Here is a 15,732-nt window from a genome sequence, read left to right on the forward strand (position 1 = left end):
TATACAATAACTCGCCCCTTCTGCATCAATACATGACACATGCCAATACGTGATACAAAGTATATATCCCTGAACTGAAAGGCAACACTAACATTGGTGTTGTAGTCAGTGCGGTCTTGAACCCTTGAAAGCTCACCTCTCAATCATTGGACCATCAAATTAGAGGATCCTTCTAGGTCAATCTAGTCAAAGGTGATGCAATAGATTAGAAGCCCTCCACAAACTAACGATAATAACCTACTAACCCCAAGAAACTCCTGATCTCGATCGCTGTGCTAGGACGAGGCCGACTCTGGATTGCAATCTACCTTAATGCCCTCACCTAACACAACATGTCCAAGAATTCCACAAAATCTAACCAGAACTAGCACTTGGAGAGCTTAGCATAAAGCTTCTATTCCCACAAGGTATGAAGCACGACTCTCAAATGCTGCTCGTGCTCCTCTATACTATGCGAGTAGATCAATATGTCATCAATGAAGATAATGACAATGAGTCAAAATATGTCCTGAACACTCATTTCATAAAATCTATAAATTGGTCAGGCCAAAAGACATCACTAGGAACTCATAGCGGATGTAGTCCAGAAAGCCGTCTTTGGAACATCTGAAGCTTGAATCTTCAGTTGATGATACCCAAATCTCAAGTCGATCTTAGAGAACACACTGGCACCCTACAACTTCTCAAAAATACTATCAGTACACGGCCATGGGTACTTGTTCGTAATGGTAGCTTTATTCAACTGGTAATCAATGCACATCCGTATATTCCCATCCTTCTTCTTCACAAATAACACAGGTGCATCCTAAGGAACCATACTCGGCCGGACGAACCCCTTTGCTAGCAACTCCTCAAGCTGTTCCTTCAACTCTTTTAGAGTCATACGGTACGGTGTAATAGAGATAGGCTGGGTACATGGCACCAAATCAATACTGAAATTGATATCACGATTTGGTGGCATGCCCGGTAGACCAGAAGGAAACACATTGGAGAACTCTTGCACCATGGGCACTAAATCAATCGTAGGAGTCTCTAAAGCAGTATCCCAAACATAAGCCAGATAAGCCAAACAATCCCTCTTCAAAATCCCTCAAAAGCTTCAATCCCAACTTCAAAATTGGTGGAAATGGGCAAACTTTCTTGAATGGGTCAATTTATACTTTCTGCCCCAGGGATTCTGCACCTGCGGATAATTCCTTGCACCTGCGACGCTGCTTCTGAGGTGAAACCAATTGCATCTGCGGTCTTCACTTATTCTCCCTTAACCACATTTACGATCACATACCCGCATCTGCGATCACGCAAGTGCGATCATATGCACACACCTGTAGCTCCTGTACTTCTCACCTATGGTCGCATCTGCGGCTGCTTAAGCACTTCTGTGGGCCTCGCACCTGCAGTTCCCACTCCGCAGGTGCGGTTATGACAACTAAAAGAAATTCTTCAACACTTTTTCAATCCTATCATTGATCTGTCAACTTCCCGAAATCTTCCCGAGGCCCTCGAGACATGCTAACAAGTCACATATCACCATTCAAACTTATTTCAACCTTCGGAATACTCAAAACAATATCAAAACATCAAATCACCCTCGGATTCAAGCCTAAGGATTTCCAAACTTCCGAATTCCGTAAAGGATGCCAAAACCTATCAAACCTCATCCGAATGACCTGAAATTTTACACACACGTCACAAATGATGCAACGGACCTACTCCAATCTTTAAAATTCCATTCCGACCCGGATATCAAGATTTCCACTGCCGACCGGAAAATGCCAAATTTCCAATTTCGCCAATTCAAGCCTAAATCTACCACGGACCTCGAAATTACATTCCGAACACGCTCCTAAGTCCAAAATCACCTAGTGAAGCTATCCGAACCATCAAAATTCACATATGAGATCTTTCACACACGAGTCAACATCCGATTGACTTTTCCAACTTAAGCTTCCAAATAAGAGACTAAGTATCTCATTCCACCCCAAGACCATTCCGAACACAACACAACCAACACGATATGATGAAATACAGCTGAACAACACATAAGGAAGCAAAAATAGGAGAAACAGGATTGTAACTCATGAAATGACCGGTCGGGTCGTTACAGGAACATAATAGTCACACAATTTGGATATTACAGGATTTTGAAAATGGAATGTGCTCTAGGTGAGGAAAAAAGGGACAATGCTTCTATTGTAAGAGGTATGTTCTACACTTTTTTTATTCATGTTATATGTTTAGTTGTAACGATACAATACCTATAGGAAAATATACAAAGCAATTGAGTTAAAACTAAAACAGGTAAATTGATGTCAAGCATCTAAGCTCTACAAATGATAAGCTTTGTTGTGACTTTACAAGATATGCTTTAAAAATATGAACAAGAGAATAGAAGTTATGATTAGCTTTAGATGGTGCAAATGCAACTAACTTGAATAAAGAGCTACACATTCATTTTCTCAAACAAGAAATTGAAGGGCTAAGAAAGTTTTACTGGCTTCACATGAGAACTCCTCAGAAGCTGAAAAGAGAGCCAAACCATCGAAAGAGCTGACACACAAGGCATGTGTGGAAGTTTGTTGGATAACAAAAGTTAATTTGAGCTTTTCTTTCTTCGTGAAAAATTCTGACATTGATGGATGAGTTGGGAGTTTTCTCTCAACTTAATTAGAGAAAGTAGGATAACATTTACGATGAAGAACTGAAGAACCAACATACACGTCAAGTTAAATTTTGTGTTTGCTTGCTCGTGCATCTGTTCAGGTTTAGTGCATAATTACTGTCGCTGACCTCTAATTTATGGGGAAAATTCTGAAGTAGTAAAAATTAGAACTGTATCATAAATATGTGATTTTAAGAAACAATTAAAATTGGAAATAATTAGAGGAAATCTTGAAGCGTGTCTTACATTCAACACCTATGAGATGCTGGAGCTTCTGATTATGCATTATAAAAGGTTTACCAATGCATATAACATGAAATTATACATTAGACTATTATCCTTTTCAAAAAGGTAGTACTTCTACTAAGCTTTGCTACCACAACCCTATGAGTAGTGCTTCTGCAAGCTGTGCTTCTGCAGCCATGCCTAGAATTATCTTCTGTAATGTGACTGAGACATGAATATCATTACCTGCAACATTAGAAAAGGTTTCTTAGCCTAAATCAAGTTCATTATAAATTGATAGATACCCGTCATACGCAAAATCTCACTTTATGTCTTAAAATGCAGATGCATCCTACTCAATGAATCCCAATCAACTGAAATTTACATGAATTTTGCAGCTAACAGGCCAAAAATACTACTGGTTCAAGTTCTTCTTTGCACAACTACCATCTCCTGCTGTAGCTCAATGAAAGTGTGACCTGCTCTAGGTTTTGCATTTACTTTTCTAAACCTATCAGTCGAGGTACTGAAGAGTATTATTTGCATCTTTTAGATTTTAGGATGTTTGTTTTACAATATGCTTATGTAGCCTAATGAATTGACATTGAGCTAATTTTAGGTATATGATGCATTTATCTGATATATTTCTTTTCTCTGTCTTGTGAGGAGGCTGATATTTTATGACCATTTAAGAGCCAAATTTCACTTCTGGAAATAGTATCATTACTTATAAATTCTTCTGAAAAGAAAAAGTTACGTAATACTTATCCAACATTTACCTTCAAATCAGAAGTCTTCTCTACTAGAGGTCTCCTTTTGGCCCGATTCCCAAGCTTACTAGAGAGTGAGACGAAGTTGATATAGGCTTTTGTCTATTTTTCAGTATCTTTATTTCGTTCTTTTTATTACATATGTGAGTATTTTCTTTTTTAAAGAATGTATACATCTTTTAGAGTTATAGATTAAATATAAATTTGTGCAAGTTATTTTCATGTTTGTTCAAGTGCATATTATTGTGCACACTTACCTGTCATCAGATATGGAGAATTGGTTGACGTTAGATCTATTTTTAAATAATTACTTGGTTATCTTTATTTGACAGTGTAGCCATGAATGAATTTACCTGTTTGTTAGGGACAATCTCACCATATCTAGAGAACATCTTTACCTTTAAAGGTTCTCCACCACAGTTAGATGATGATCTTCCTTTTCAATTTTATCATTTTTCTGAACAACATTATGTAGAATAGACTGCATCCTTTTGATACTTTTGATGACTCATGATTTTATAAAATACTCCCTTTTACACAAAACTTCCGAAATTGCTTATTCCCTTAACATAATTAGCAGAATCCACTTGTAACGGTCTGACTGGTCGTTTTGAGCAATTGCGTCCAGTTTGGTAGTTTGAGGTCATGAGCAGCTTCATATTATGTGTATCGACTTACGTGCACAGTCCGAACGTGAAACCGAAAAGCTTTTATGTGAAATATAAAAAATATAGTAATTTCTAGAGTTAAAAAATTGGTTTTTAGTTGACTTTGGTCAATATTTTTGGTAAACAGACTCGGATCTGTGTTCCGACGATCTCGAGATATCCGTGTTAAAAAATGGGACTTGGGCATATGCCCGAATTTGAATTCCGAACTCCCTAGCCTTAGAAAACAATTTATGAAGATATAATTGTTGTGCTAGTTTTTAAAGGAAATAAAGAAATGAATTAATGTTTGAATTCATTGGTATCGAGCCCGTATTTTGGTTTCGGAGCCCGGTACAAGTTTATTATGATATTTAAGTCCTATCTGTGAAATTTGGTGAGAATCGGAATTGATTTAACGTGATTTGGACGTCCGATTGAAAAGTTAGAAAATCATGAGTTTTGAGTTTAAATTCATAGTTTTTTATGTTATTTTGATGATTTAATCGCACGATCAAGTCCGTATGATATTTTTAGACTTACGTGCATATTTGGTTTTGAGCCTCGAGGGCCTGGGTGAGTTTCGGATAGGTTTAGGCTATGTTGCGCTTGTTTTTGGATGTTTCATCGTCGTTTCTTCAAGAAAAAATGATATCACATTGAGAAAATGAGATTCAAATTTAGTTTTTTATTAAACCATAAGACCCGTATCGAAATTACGAAGCCATATGAAAAAGAATCATCGAATTTGGACATCGTATGAGGAAGTTATGCTCATTTTCGTGTCGGGAACAAATTGCTGGTTTCTGGTGTGGTCGCAAATGCGAACTTTTTCATCGCAATTACGATGCCCAGTTCACAAATGCTAACTTTTTATCGCAAATACAACTTCTTCCAGCCCTGCCTTGTTCGCAATTTGCGAGGGTTCAGAATCAAATGCTACATCCAAGGCAAGTTAAGTGAGATTTTTGACGGGATTTTCACCCATTTTTCAATTTTCTCAAACCCTAAACCTCCATAGGCGATTTCCCAAAAACCCAAACTTCTCCAAATCATTGGGTAAGTGTCTCTAATTAATTTTCAACTATATTTTATGATTATATCTTAGATTTAACATCAAATTCATGAGAATCTAAAGGAAAATTTGGGGAAAATTGTGAAATCTTCCAAAAATGTAAAATGATGATTTGAAGGACCAAATGGTATCAGAATTAGATAATTTTTGTACGAGTGAACTCGTAGTGGAATGGGTGTTCGATTTTTGTAAATTTTGTCAGGTTCCGAGGCGCGGGCCCATGGAGTTGACTTTTTGCAAATTGTATAAGAATCATAATTTTGTTCATTGAAATTGTTTTCTCTTGCATTGTTTGATGTATTCAAGACGTCTTTGGCTAGATTGAACCGAGCATTGATGAAATGGTAAAGGAAAAGCTAAATTGAGTATTGAATTGGCCGGATTGAGGTAAGTATCTTGCCTAACTTTGTGGGGGTGACTTCCCCCTTAGGAGTTGAGTTTTCTATGCTATTTGTAGTCCGTGCACGCGAGGTGGCGGATGCGTGCTCGAACTTATTTGTGGAAAAATTTGTCTTTAGGGTTCTTAGGTCCTTATGTTCATTATGTGGGAAGGATTCCGTTATGATTCCGTTTCCTAATTGCTTAACTTACCTCTATATGCTTTATACGATATTGTTAGCTTTCATTTAACTCTTACTTATACTTGCCCCTTATTTGCCTTAATTGAAGTGATTTTTCTCCTTATTGTTTCGTAATCTCTTAATTGTGAATTCCTTTATGACTCCGTGTATATATGCTATGTGTCCAAATTGATGGTTGCCGGTGTAGTTATCACGTGATTATTATGTCTTGTTGTTTTGTTAAGGTTATTGCGCTTCATGGTTTTTATGTGGGTCTTGCATTGTGACTGTTGTGATTCTTATTATGTACTATTTATGCTTAAATTGATAATTATTCATGTTAGACAAGACTTATGGTATTTTCTTGGTATTTGACCATTGTTGAGTATTGACTCAAGTTGGGATTTATTTTGTGAAGGTAACTGTTGGAACGAGATTGGTTATAGCTGATTCTCTTGTCGGGGTGTTATTTGTTTCTATTGTTGATTCCCTTGCCGGGATGTATTTTTTTCTATCATTGATTCCTTTGCTGGGATGTTATTATTTCTACTGTTTGGGTGAAAAAAGAGTGATAAAGACGAAAGGTGATACCGTGCACATTTAAATTATATTGATGCATATGGTGAGGAAGAGTGATAAAGCACGAAGGGTGATGTCGTGCATATTTATATTTATATTGATGCATATGGTGAGAAAGAGAGATAAAGCACAAAGGGTGATGCCGTGTACATTTATATTATTCATATGGTGATGAAGAGTGATCAAGCACAAAGGGTGATACCATGCACATTTACATTTATATTGATGCATATGGTGAGGAAGAGAGATAAAGCACGAAGGATGATGCCGTGTACATTATTTATATTATTCATATGGTGAGGAAGAGTGAAAAAGCACGAAGGGTAATGCCGTGCACATTTACATTTATATTGATGCATATTGTGAGGAAGAGAGATAAAGCACGAAGGGTGATGTCGTGCATATTTATATTATTCATATGATGAAGAAGAGTGATAAAACACGAAGGGTGATGCCTTGCACTTTCTGTTTGCTGTGTTTATTTATTGTTATCAATTCAAGTGTTTTAACTATTTAGATTCCTTTACTGCTGTGATCCCTTGCGTTGGAACCTATAGTGTGTTCAATACCTAATTGTATTTATATATATATATATATATATATATATATATTGGAACCCATAGTGTTTTCAATACCTCGCCGTATTTATCTATATATATTTCAATACTTCAAATTTCAATAATTTTTACATTTTTAATTCAATTAGTTTCTCAATTAAATTCCCTTAAACCGTCTGAGGTTGTATTTTACTTAAAAGGGAATTTCTACTAAGTTGTAATTTATTAAATCCCATGTTAAAGGTAATAATTCATTCGATATTGTATTTTAATTGAAAATAGTGCTTTCTTTTTCAAATGATTTCTAAAACTAACTTTATCTTTTCTTGCTGAGTTCCTAATTGGTTTGGAAAGTTGTACTCTACTTTATGTTATGTAAATGAGACTCCTTGAACATCTTAATTGTATTGGATATGGACCCTATGTACTGAGTAATATGAGGACATTGTTGTGCAAAGTGAGATAGAAATACGTGGGCACAAGGTGCCGGGTGTGCTAAAAGTTTGGTAATTGAGGTTATGATATGAGACATCGAGTTTGAGATGGCTGGAATTGTGCATTAGAAATGATATGATTTATTGAGCAGACATCGACTTCCTTATTTGAGTACACTTTTGCTTGTCTGTGTTCCAGCTAGGTTGGTGTTAATTTACTTGGTTATCTTTCGTTTCCATCCGTATTTCCCTTTATTGTTTCTACTAATTGTAGTTTGTTCTTTCCGTGTTATTGATATTACTTTGTTATCTTTATGTTGATAGTTTATTATCATATCTCGTTCAATTTATTTGACCAGTAGGTGTCTGGATTGTTCCTCGTCACTACTCTACCGAGGTTAGTCTTGACAGTTACTGGACATTGTTGTGGTGTGTTCATACTACACTTCTATACATTTTTGTGTACAGATCTAGGTATTCAATCGATTTTAGCTGTGCTGGTCGTTGCGGTGGAGACTCAAGGTAAACCTGCTGTAGCGTTCGCAGGTTTCAGAGTCACCTTCAATTGTACTTATTTCCATATATTCCTTTTGTTTCGGAACAGTGATGTATTTATTTTGTATAACTACTCATAGAAAGGCTTATAACTTGTACCATCGATTTTGAGAATTGTAATTTGTTCAGAGTAATTTAATTTAAAGTTAGTAAATATTAATGTTATTTCAGTTAATGTTAGGCTTACCTAGTTTAGAGACTAGGTGTCATCACGACTCCTTCATAGGGATTTTTGGATCGTGACACCATTGGCCGTGAAAATGGAGTTGTCCTGGTATAACTATTTGATACATTATAAGTCTACTCCATTTTTGATGTGGAAGTCTTGATTTTCTAGTTTCATGCAATTTATGAATACTTAAATTTGTTTATAATAGTAGATAGAGAAGTTTTAGTGGTGGATGAATAGAGCTTTAAGTAAAATAGACTTACAAAATTTTGACATAATTAAGCTTTCATCATCTGATATATTTCACTAGGCCAAATCTACAGTATTATTAAAGAACTAGTTAATTTGACCGTGCTTCGCGGGTTGCAAAATATTATTATTTCATTCACGAAATACTTTTTAGTACTCGAATATTACAAATAATTTAAATTGAGCTTTGCGAAAACGAAAAATATTTTTAATTTTGCTTTGAAAGATAGTCGAAGCATATAAGTTTTAAAGCTCCAATACTAAGGTACTTTTCGATATTTAATTTTTCAAAAGCTAAACCATAAGTCATATCAAAACAAAACCTCTAAAGTGAACACAAAAAGATAATAGCCACGACAACATAACAATAGAAAGACTAAAGTAACAGTGTCGTCGAACCTGTTCATGTTTTCGGGAAAATAGAATTGACTAATAATTTGATTACAATAAAAATTAAATATATTTAGGCCATAAATCTAAGATATAATAATTTTATCACCTTTCTGTGTGACTGAAGTTGACGCACACCTCGTCTAATTTTACTAATCAATTTCGATGGGTAAATAGCACCATGAGCCTTCCTTTCAACCAAATACTACTGTAAATTCTTGTGTTTTTATCATATATCAAACTTTTGACAAATATTATCAATCTTTTTATTTAATGTTAACTTGCATTACATCCTTGTAAGAATAGTAAATATATAAAAATTATTATGAGCGATAAAATTTTTGTATACAGATGTTTTTGTAATTCCCTTAGAGAGAAGGGACATGTACGCCGAATAACTCTGTTAATTTTCATAGAAGGACCAGTATAACTCAATATACTATATATACTTTTTTCCTTTTATATTTGATTCTCAAAAGCAACAGAAATCTCCAAAAGAGCGTTGAACGACTATATATCCAATATCAATTTCTGAGGCTACAATGAAAGTCTAACATAGTTTAAACTTCATATCACTAAATATTATATAAGCAATATTTATAGATATTGTTGTTGAATGCTCGTTTTGGAGGAAGAGAAGTACCAGGAAGTTGAACTTCTATGCAATACTAAAATCCAAGTTTATAATAAGAATCTAATATGTTCTAAACTCCATAACACTAAACTATATGTAAACAACATTTATAGATATTGTTGTTGAAGGCGTGACCTCATCTGCTAAAAGTGAAATGGTATTTTTCGTAGAGCTGCAACTAAATTAAACTCTAATAGTGTTGATGAACTGAAACTTTAAAATTTGGTTTGAAACGTTATTGTTTTCGAGAAACGTAAAACGGTTCTTTTAGTCCTTCATAGCTTAACTGTCAGAATTTAGTATAATTGAGTATCCTATTAAAATGAGAGGAGAAAACTCAAAACTGAGAAATTAAATAAATCATACAAAGACAATCACAATGTTCATCACACTTCACTTAATATGTCTACATTCCAAGTAGTGATTGGGTATAAAATTATCTTTGTTATCTATTTTTTCTGATTTCACCCAAACAACTTTTTTAGACACGTATATTTTCTACCATCTCGCTTTTTAATAATTATTTATAGTTTTTTTAAAGTGTTATACTCAAAGACTTTTATTATTCTAGTTTAGATATATTTAATTTTTGCTCAATTAGAAATTATAAATTAAATAACTTCTAAATAAATAAAATAATTTCTGAAAATGAAAAGAGGAGAAAATACTATTAAAAAAGTTCATTTTCTTATTTTAAAAATAGGTGAGTTACTTGAACTTGTTTTATATTTAAATACAATATTAGCTTCAATAGATAAATTTCAAATGGAAGCTAACATATAGAAAGGAGAGAGCCTCATGACGCCAATTTCAGCCACTAATTTCAATTAACGAATGACTAATTTCAATTATGAAATAATCTCAACCGAGGAAATCAATATTACCGCTCATGAATAGTTCAAATTACCACTATCATGAGCCTACTCAAACACCATTTATGAATATCTCTCTATTTAAATCTCAAGTTCTGAACACTACACTATTCCAAATAAATATGCACATTCTTTTGTATACATCCAGTGCATCTCCATCACTAAAGATCTTAACGAAAACTTACCTCTTTCCAAGATGATGTTACCTTCCTCATAATAACATATGTTGCATGATTCAAATGATTATTTGAAACTGAACATAGAAAAAAAATCTTAACAAATAAAAATATCATCATTTTTAAGAAAAGTGAAGATGCCAATATAAACCTGGCCAATTGGGAAATGTAAAATTTACACTTGACTAACGTCCGCGCATAAGAGAAAGCCTTTCTAGATCAAAGCTACAACATCAAGGATCTCTCTATCCTTGCGCCCAAATTTTCAGGCTTCAAATCTTGCCTTCTGAACCTGAAAACAACCAAGTTTATGCAGGATATTTGTGAAATCGGTACAACTACAATTGCTATATTAACAAAAAATCCCAAAAATACTTATATTTTCTAGATATCAGATAGAGAGAAACAAAATATGTAGAAATCAAGATGTGGACGGGAAATATGCAAAACAATAATCTACATAAGGTTGAAATTCAAACACTGACATCCATTCAAATGGGATAAGTAAGTAAAGGAGTAAAAAAATGCATGTTTGAACGAAGGTAGGATAACAAACTTTTTAAAAAGGGGAGAGGATGCATCCACTCAATAGAGATGGACAAAATGTTTGAAAGATGACCAATGAATTTTAAAGCCAAATATGAAAAACCTTTTCTGTTACATACCATTTGCTATATAATTGCTACGGGTCTTTTAAAATGTGGCCGTTGGGTTCTGGAGGAACGGTTGGTTATCAGTTGTAATGGCTTCTGGAATTCATTTTCAAGAGACATGACTTTTGGAATCCTACATTATTAAATTTTTTTTTTTTAAAAAAAAGAATGGGTGGGAGAAATAAGAAAAAATGGAGAAAAAAGATAATTTGAAATCCAGGCTTAGAAGAGTGCCACGTCACCGGGCTAATGCCCCTCAATTATATATATATATATATAGATACAATTTTTCCCAATAGAGTATATAGTAGTGGTTTTGCTCCAACATCTAGCTATATTGTCTAATTCTATAAAATTCAAAACTCTAGCTTGAGGTGTCTATTTATCCATGTCAAACTGTAGAGGTTCTTAACTAACCTATCATTTCCAGGCTCCTGTCATATAAAATGATACAATCTTTTTAGAAATTTCAGCACCATTTCTCTATAGCTTTCTCTGATGTTGTTAAAAGGGATAGATCCTGAAGCAGAACCTTTGTAAAGGTTACTGGCACATGTAGATGAATTAGTATATATATCCTCGGAGTTAATGTTGTTTCATTTCCAAATGTTTTACAGGATCGTCACCTGAAAAATCAGTTTTTATTTCATTTTAAACAATGCTTATGAATTGTTTATCATAAGACATATCTTCCTGTTGGTAACATGGATTTTGACTATTTTTGGTAGTCCTTTTATTGAAGAAACATTGGCATGTGATGTTTTACCTGAAGAAGAGCAAAAAGAAAATACTAAGTTTGATTATTAGGATCCCAAAAATTTTTTGCTGAGGTTCTTTTCCGACTACTAATGGTAGAAGTATTACACAATTCTTTGTATTAACTTATAGTTTTGAGAGTTTTATCTAGATATCCTGCCGCCTACGAAACCTGGACAATATAGGCAAGGTGGAGATTCTGGTGTAACTTGCATTATTGGAACGCTCATTAACCCAAAGGTTCCAGCCTCATTGTAGCAATAAATAGAACTCCTAGAAATTTGCATAACAATTATTACTTTTTGTATTCTCATTTCCTCTATGATGTCCTTGAATGGCTGGGATAAAGAATCATATCAACAGACTACATATATTATCTTGGAATATTTCTTGGATAGAACAAACTTTAGTACCTAGACTTTGGATTCTCAGCACTTTGAATATGTTTGTTCAATGAATGAAACTTTTGATATTTCACATGTTATTATGCAGGTTTTGATAAGCCCATCGCTGGAGTTATATCCAGATGAAAAAGAAGTATTCGTGCACATTAGTTGCTGATGCTAAGAGAATTCTTGAAGCATAAAACTCCCTGTTCTCATTGGTCACTCAATAAATTCAAGAAAAATATTGTAAATAGTTGACGTGACTTATATATGTTTAATTATATGAAAGTAGCTACTCAGTAGGTAAAATTTTCATTTATATGAATCTCCATTTTAATAATAAAATCATATTATAACAGGTTGGTTATTTGTATTTGACTAGCTTTTGGATGAGTGCTATGTTTTTCAATTTGTTTAGCTTTAAAAGTGTTCTGCTCTACTGAATTGAACTTTTGAGATTTTCTAACAATATGGGGCATACGCGGGCACGGCCATCTGATATGAGAGAAATAAAACACATGTTTGTTTATTGATTTCATGATACTGCAACTTCTTATCGACCTACATTACATGATATGCGCAGTTGGAATAGGAGGCCGGAGGACATCTCCCTAAGAACAACGCAAATAAGAAAGGAAGTAACAAGGGGCATGTTACTTAATAATCGCGGGGCGAGAACAACGAATTGTGTACCTTATTGATGCAGCGAAAACCGTTGAACTTACCACCAAAAGAATTGCCCCAAATCGTATTCTGAATCTTCAGGAAACAGAGGTTTTGTTCATAAACTAAATGCCTAAAGTTCACTGTGTTCTTCCTTTCTTGAATTTTTGCACACTAGAATCTCTGTACTGAAGAGAAGTATATAGAGAAGAGGAGATGGGGAGAACTACCGATGATAACTCCTACTCCACGTTCTCACGTCTCTTAAAAGAAACGTGCGGTAGTTTTTGAGAGTAAAAACCTACGTGTAACCTCCTTAGGTTTTATCTCTTTTTTTATCTCTTTTTAAAACGGGTCGGGTCAGTCCACATGGGCGACCCACGACCCAAACCGTATATCCAACATCTCCCACTTCGCACAGGTGGACTAGATCCAAACTAGTAACTACCGTGAAAGCAACACACATGATTCATACTGGGAAATAGTTCGTGCGACCTGCGAGCATTAAGAGCCATAATATTCTTAATCCCTTTAAGATTGTTTAACAGCTCTATGTAGAAATCCGATCACATGCGGAAGGGATTTACTACTACCATGAGGATCTTATTATTACTCGCAATACCCCAGACATTGTTGGCTATTCTAGTAGCTATTTATCCGATCCCTCATCCTCAGAAAAGAGGCGAACTCGAGTTCATGTTTAACTTTCTATCCACAATTACACCCAATACCCTCATGGTAAGTGTAATGGTCGACCTATGAATACAGGTTAAATTACTAAATTTTAGTCGTCTTCCCTTTCTACTTGAATCTTTCCATTCCAAATCAACTGCTTTCCTAGACATGCACTGCATTACCGAATCACTCATGGCTATTAGTGACATGCTAAAGTAGCAACACTGATTGGCACTTCAAGATTAAAAGGTCAAAGGGTATTCTAATAAAAGTTGATATAACTTCTTTGGGATTTCACACAATGAAGAAACAGGTATTCATTCTTCCATTATCCCATGGTCGATAGCACATGTGGTATGAAACACATGTTACGGTGTTCTCATTATATTGGTGCGCGTGCCTAATTCTTTTAATCGTTCAACACCGTACAGATCTTGGTCTAGACACCTCTAAATGTCTAACCCGAGTTTCTCACTTCAATAATCCTCAAACCATCTTCTTAGAGAAACATCCATCTGGCTTACAAAACAAGTCATAATCGAATAGTGATATTTGTAAGTCTGATTAATTGTCAAGACCGACCTCTACAAGTAAATATAACCTCACATTATCCAAGGTTCCATAATGTCTCATCTCTTCACGATTCTTAACGTAAGAGGCGATTTCTCGTGTGAGAGAGCCAATCTCGCGACTTGTTCGACACACTTTATCAACAAAACATCATCACACACATACGAGATATAAGCATAATTCAAGAGTCAAATATTGATGAGCATATTTTAATACTTTAGTCATTTTACAATACATAAATATTTTCATATCCTTTGCAAACCTAAAGCCATAACATGTTTCTCAAACAGTTCTCTAGATATCGCCTTTGTAAAAGGATCAACTATCATGCTTCGCGTAGGAATGTATTGTAAATTTATCTCTCCACTTGCTACCATGTCTCTTACAAAGTTATACTTGATGTCAATGTGTTTGGTCTCGCTATGATACTTAGGATCTTTTGTATATGCAATAGCCGCTTGACTATCACAATAAATTTCATGGGACCCTGAGAGTTCTATGTAATATTCAAATGCTCAAAGAATCTCTTCAACCAAACAGCTTCTTGTACTGTAGACGCACAATCCACGAACTCAGCTTCCATTGTTGAAAGGGCTATGCAGGTTTGTTTCTTACTTTTCCATGACATAGCACCACCATTAAGTAAGAAGGCATAACTGGATGTTGATTTTCTATCATTCCGATCACCAGCCCAATCAGCATCTGTATATCCTCTCAAGTATAAATCATTTCCACTATAACATAGTGAATAATCTGCAGTTCCCTTCAGGTATCTGAAAATTCTCTTCACAGCTTTCCAATGATCTCTTCCAGGATTGGATTGATACCTGCTAACCAGACCTACGACATAACAAATATCTGGGCGAGTACACAACATAGCGTACATCAAGCTCCCGACAACACTTGAATATGGAACTCGAGACATGTCTTCCTTTTCATTTTCAGTCTTGGGACACATTTCAAGGCTTAAAATTTCACCTCTCTCTATAGGAGTATCCATGGATTTGCAACTATTCATACGAAAACGCTCCAAAATTTTCTTTATATAAGTTTCTTGAGATAAACTCAATAACTTATTGGAACGATCTCTTTCGATCTTAACTCCAAGGATATAGTCTGCCTCGCTCATATCTTTCATGTCAAATGACTTTGAAAGCCATGACTTGATAGTTTTCACTTACTCCAAATTTTTTCTAGCTAATAAAATATCGTCCACATAAAGAGAAAGAATTACAAACATCCCATTGGACTTTTTCACATAAATGCAATGGTCTTCATCGATCATGGTGAAATCATATGATATCACCTCCTTGTGAAATCTCAAATACCATTGCCTTGAAGATTGCTCCAGGCCATAAACAGATCTTTTCAATTTACATACCTTCTTTTCTTGGCCTTTAACGATGAAGCCTACAGGTTGTTCCATGTAGATTTCTTCATTTAGTTCTCCATTGAGAAAAGCTGTCTTCACGTCC

At 34.8% G+C, this 15,732-nt stretch overlaps 1 protein-coding gene across 1 annotated transcript; it reads right to left on the bottom strand.

The window, feature by feature from the left end:
* Positions 1–14,753: 14,753 nt before the first annotated feature.
* On the bottom strand, positions 14,754–15,395 carry LOC142165923 (secreted RxLR effector protein 161-like). Its single transcript, XM_075224313.1, has one exon. It carries the CDS (start codon positions 15,393–15,395, stop codon positions 14,754–14,756), a length of 642 nt encoding a protein of 213 aa, XP_075080414.1.
* Positions 15,396–15,732: the final 337 nt, after the last annotated feature.

Source organism: Nicotiana tabacum, chromosome 11 (assembly GCF_000715075.1).
Source record: "Nicotiana tabacum cultivar K326 chromosome 11, ASM71507v2, whole genome shotgun sequence".
NCBI lineage: Eukaryota > Viridiplantae > Streptophyta > Magnoliopsida > Solanales > Solanaceae > Nicotiana > Nicotiana tabacum.

What these genes read in the sequence shown, in the direction of transcription:
- LOC142165923 (XM_075224313.1), bottom strand. Translation starts at nt 15,395, where the DNA reads ATGAAAGATATGAGCGAGGCAGACTATATCCTTGGAGTTAAGATCGAA.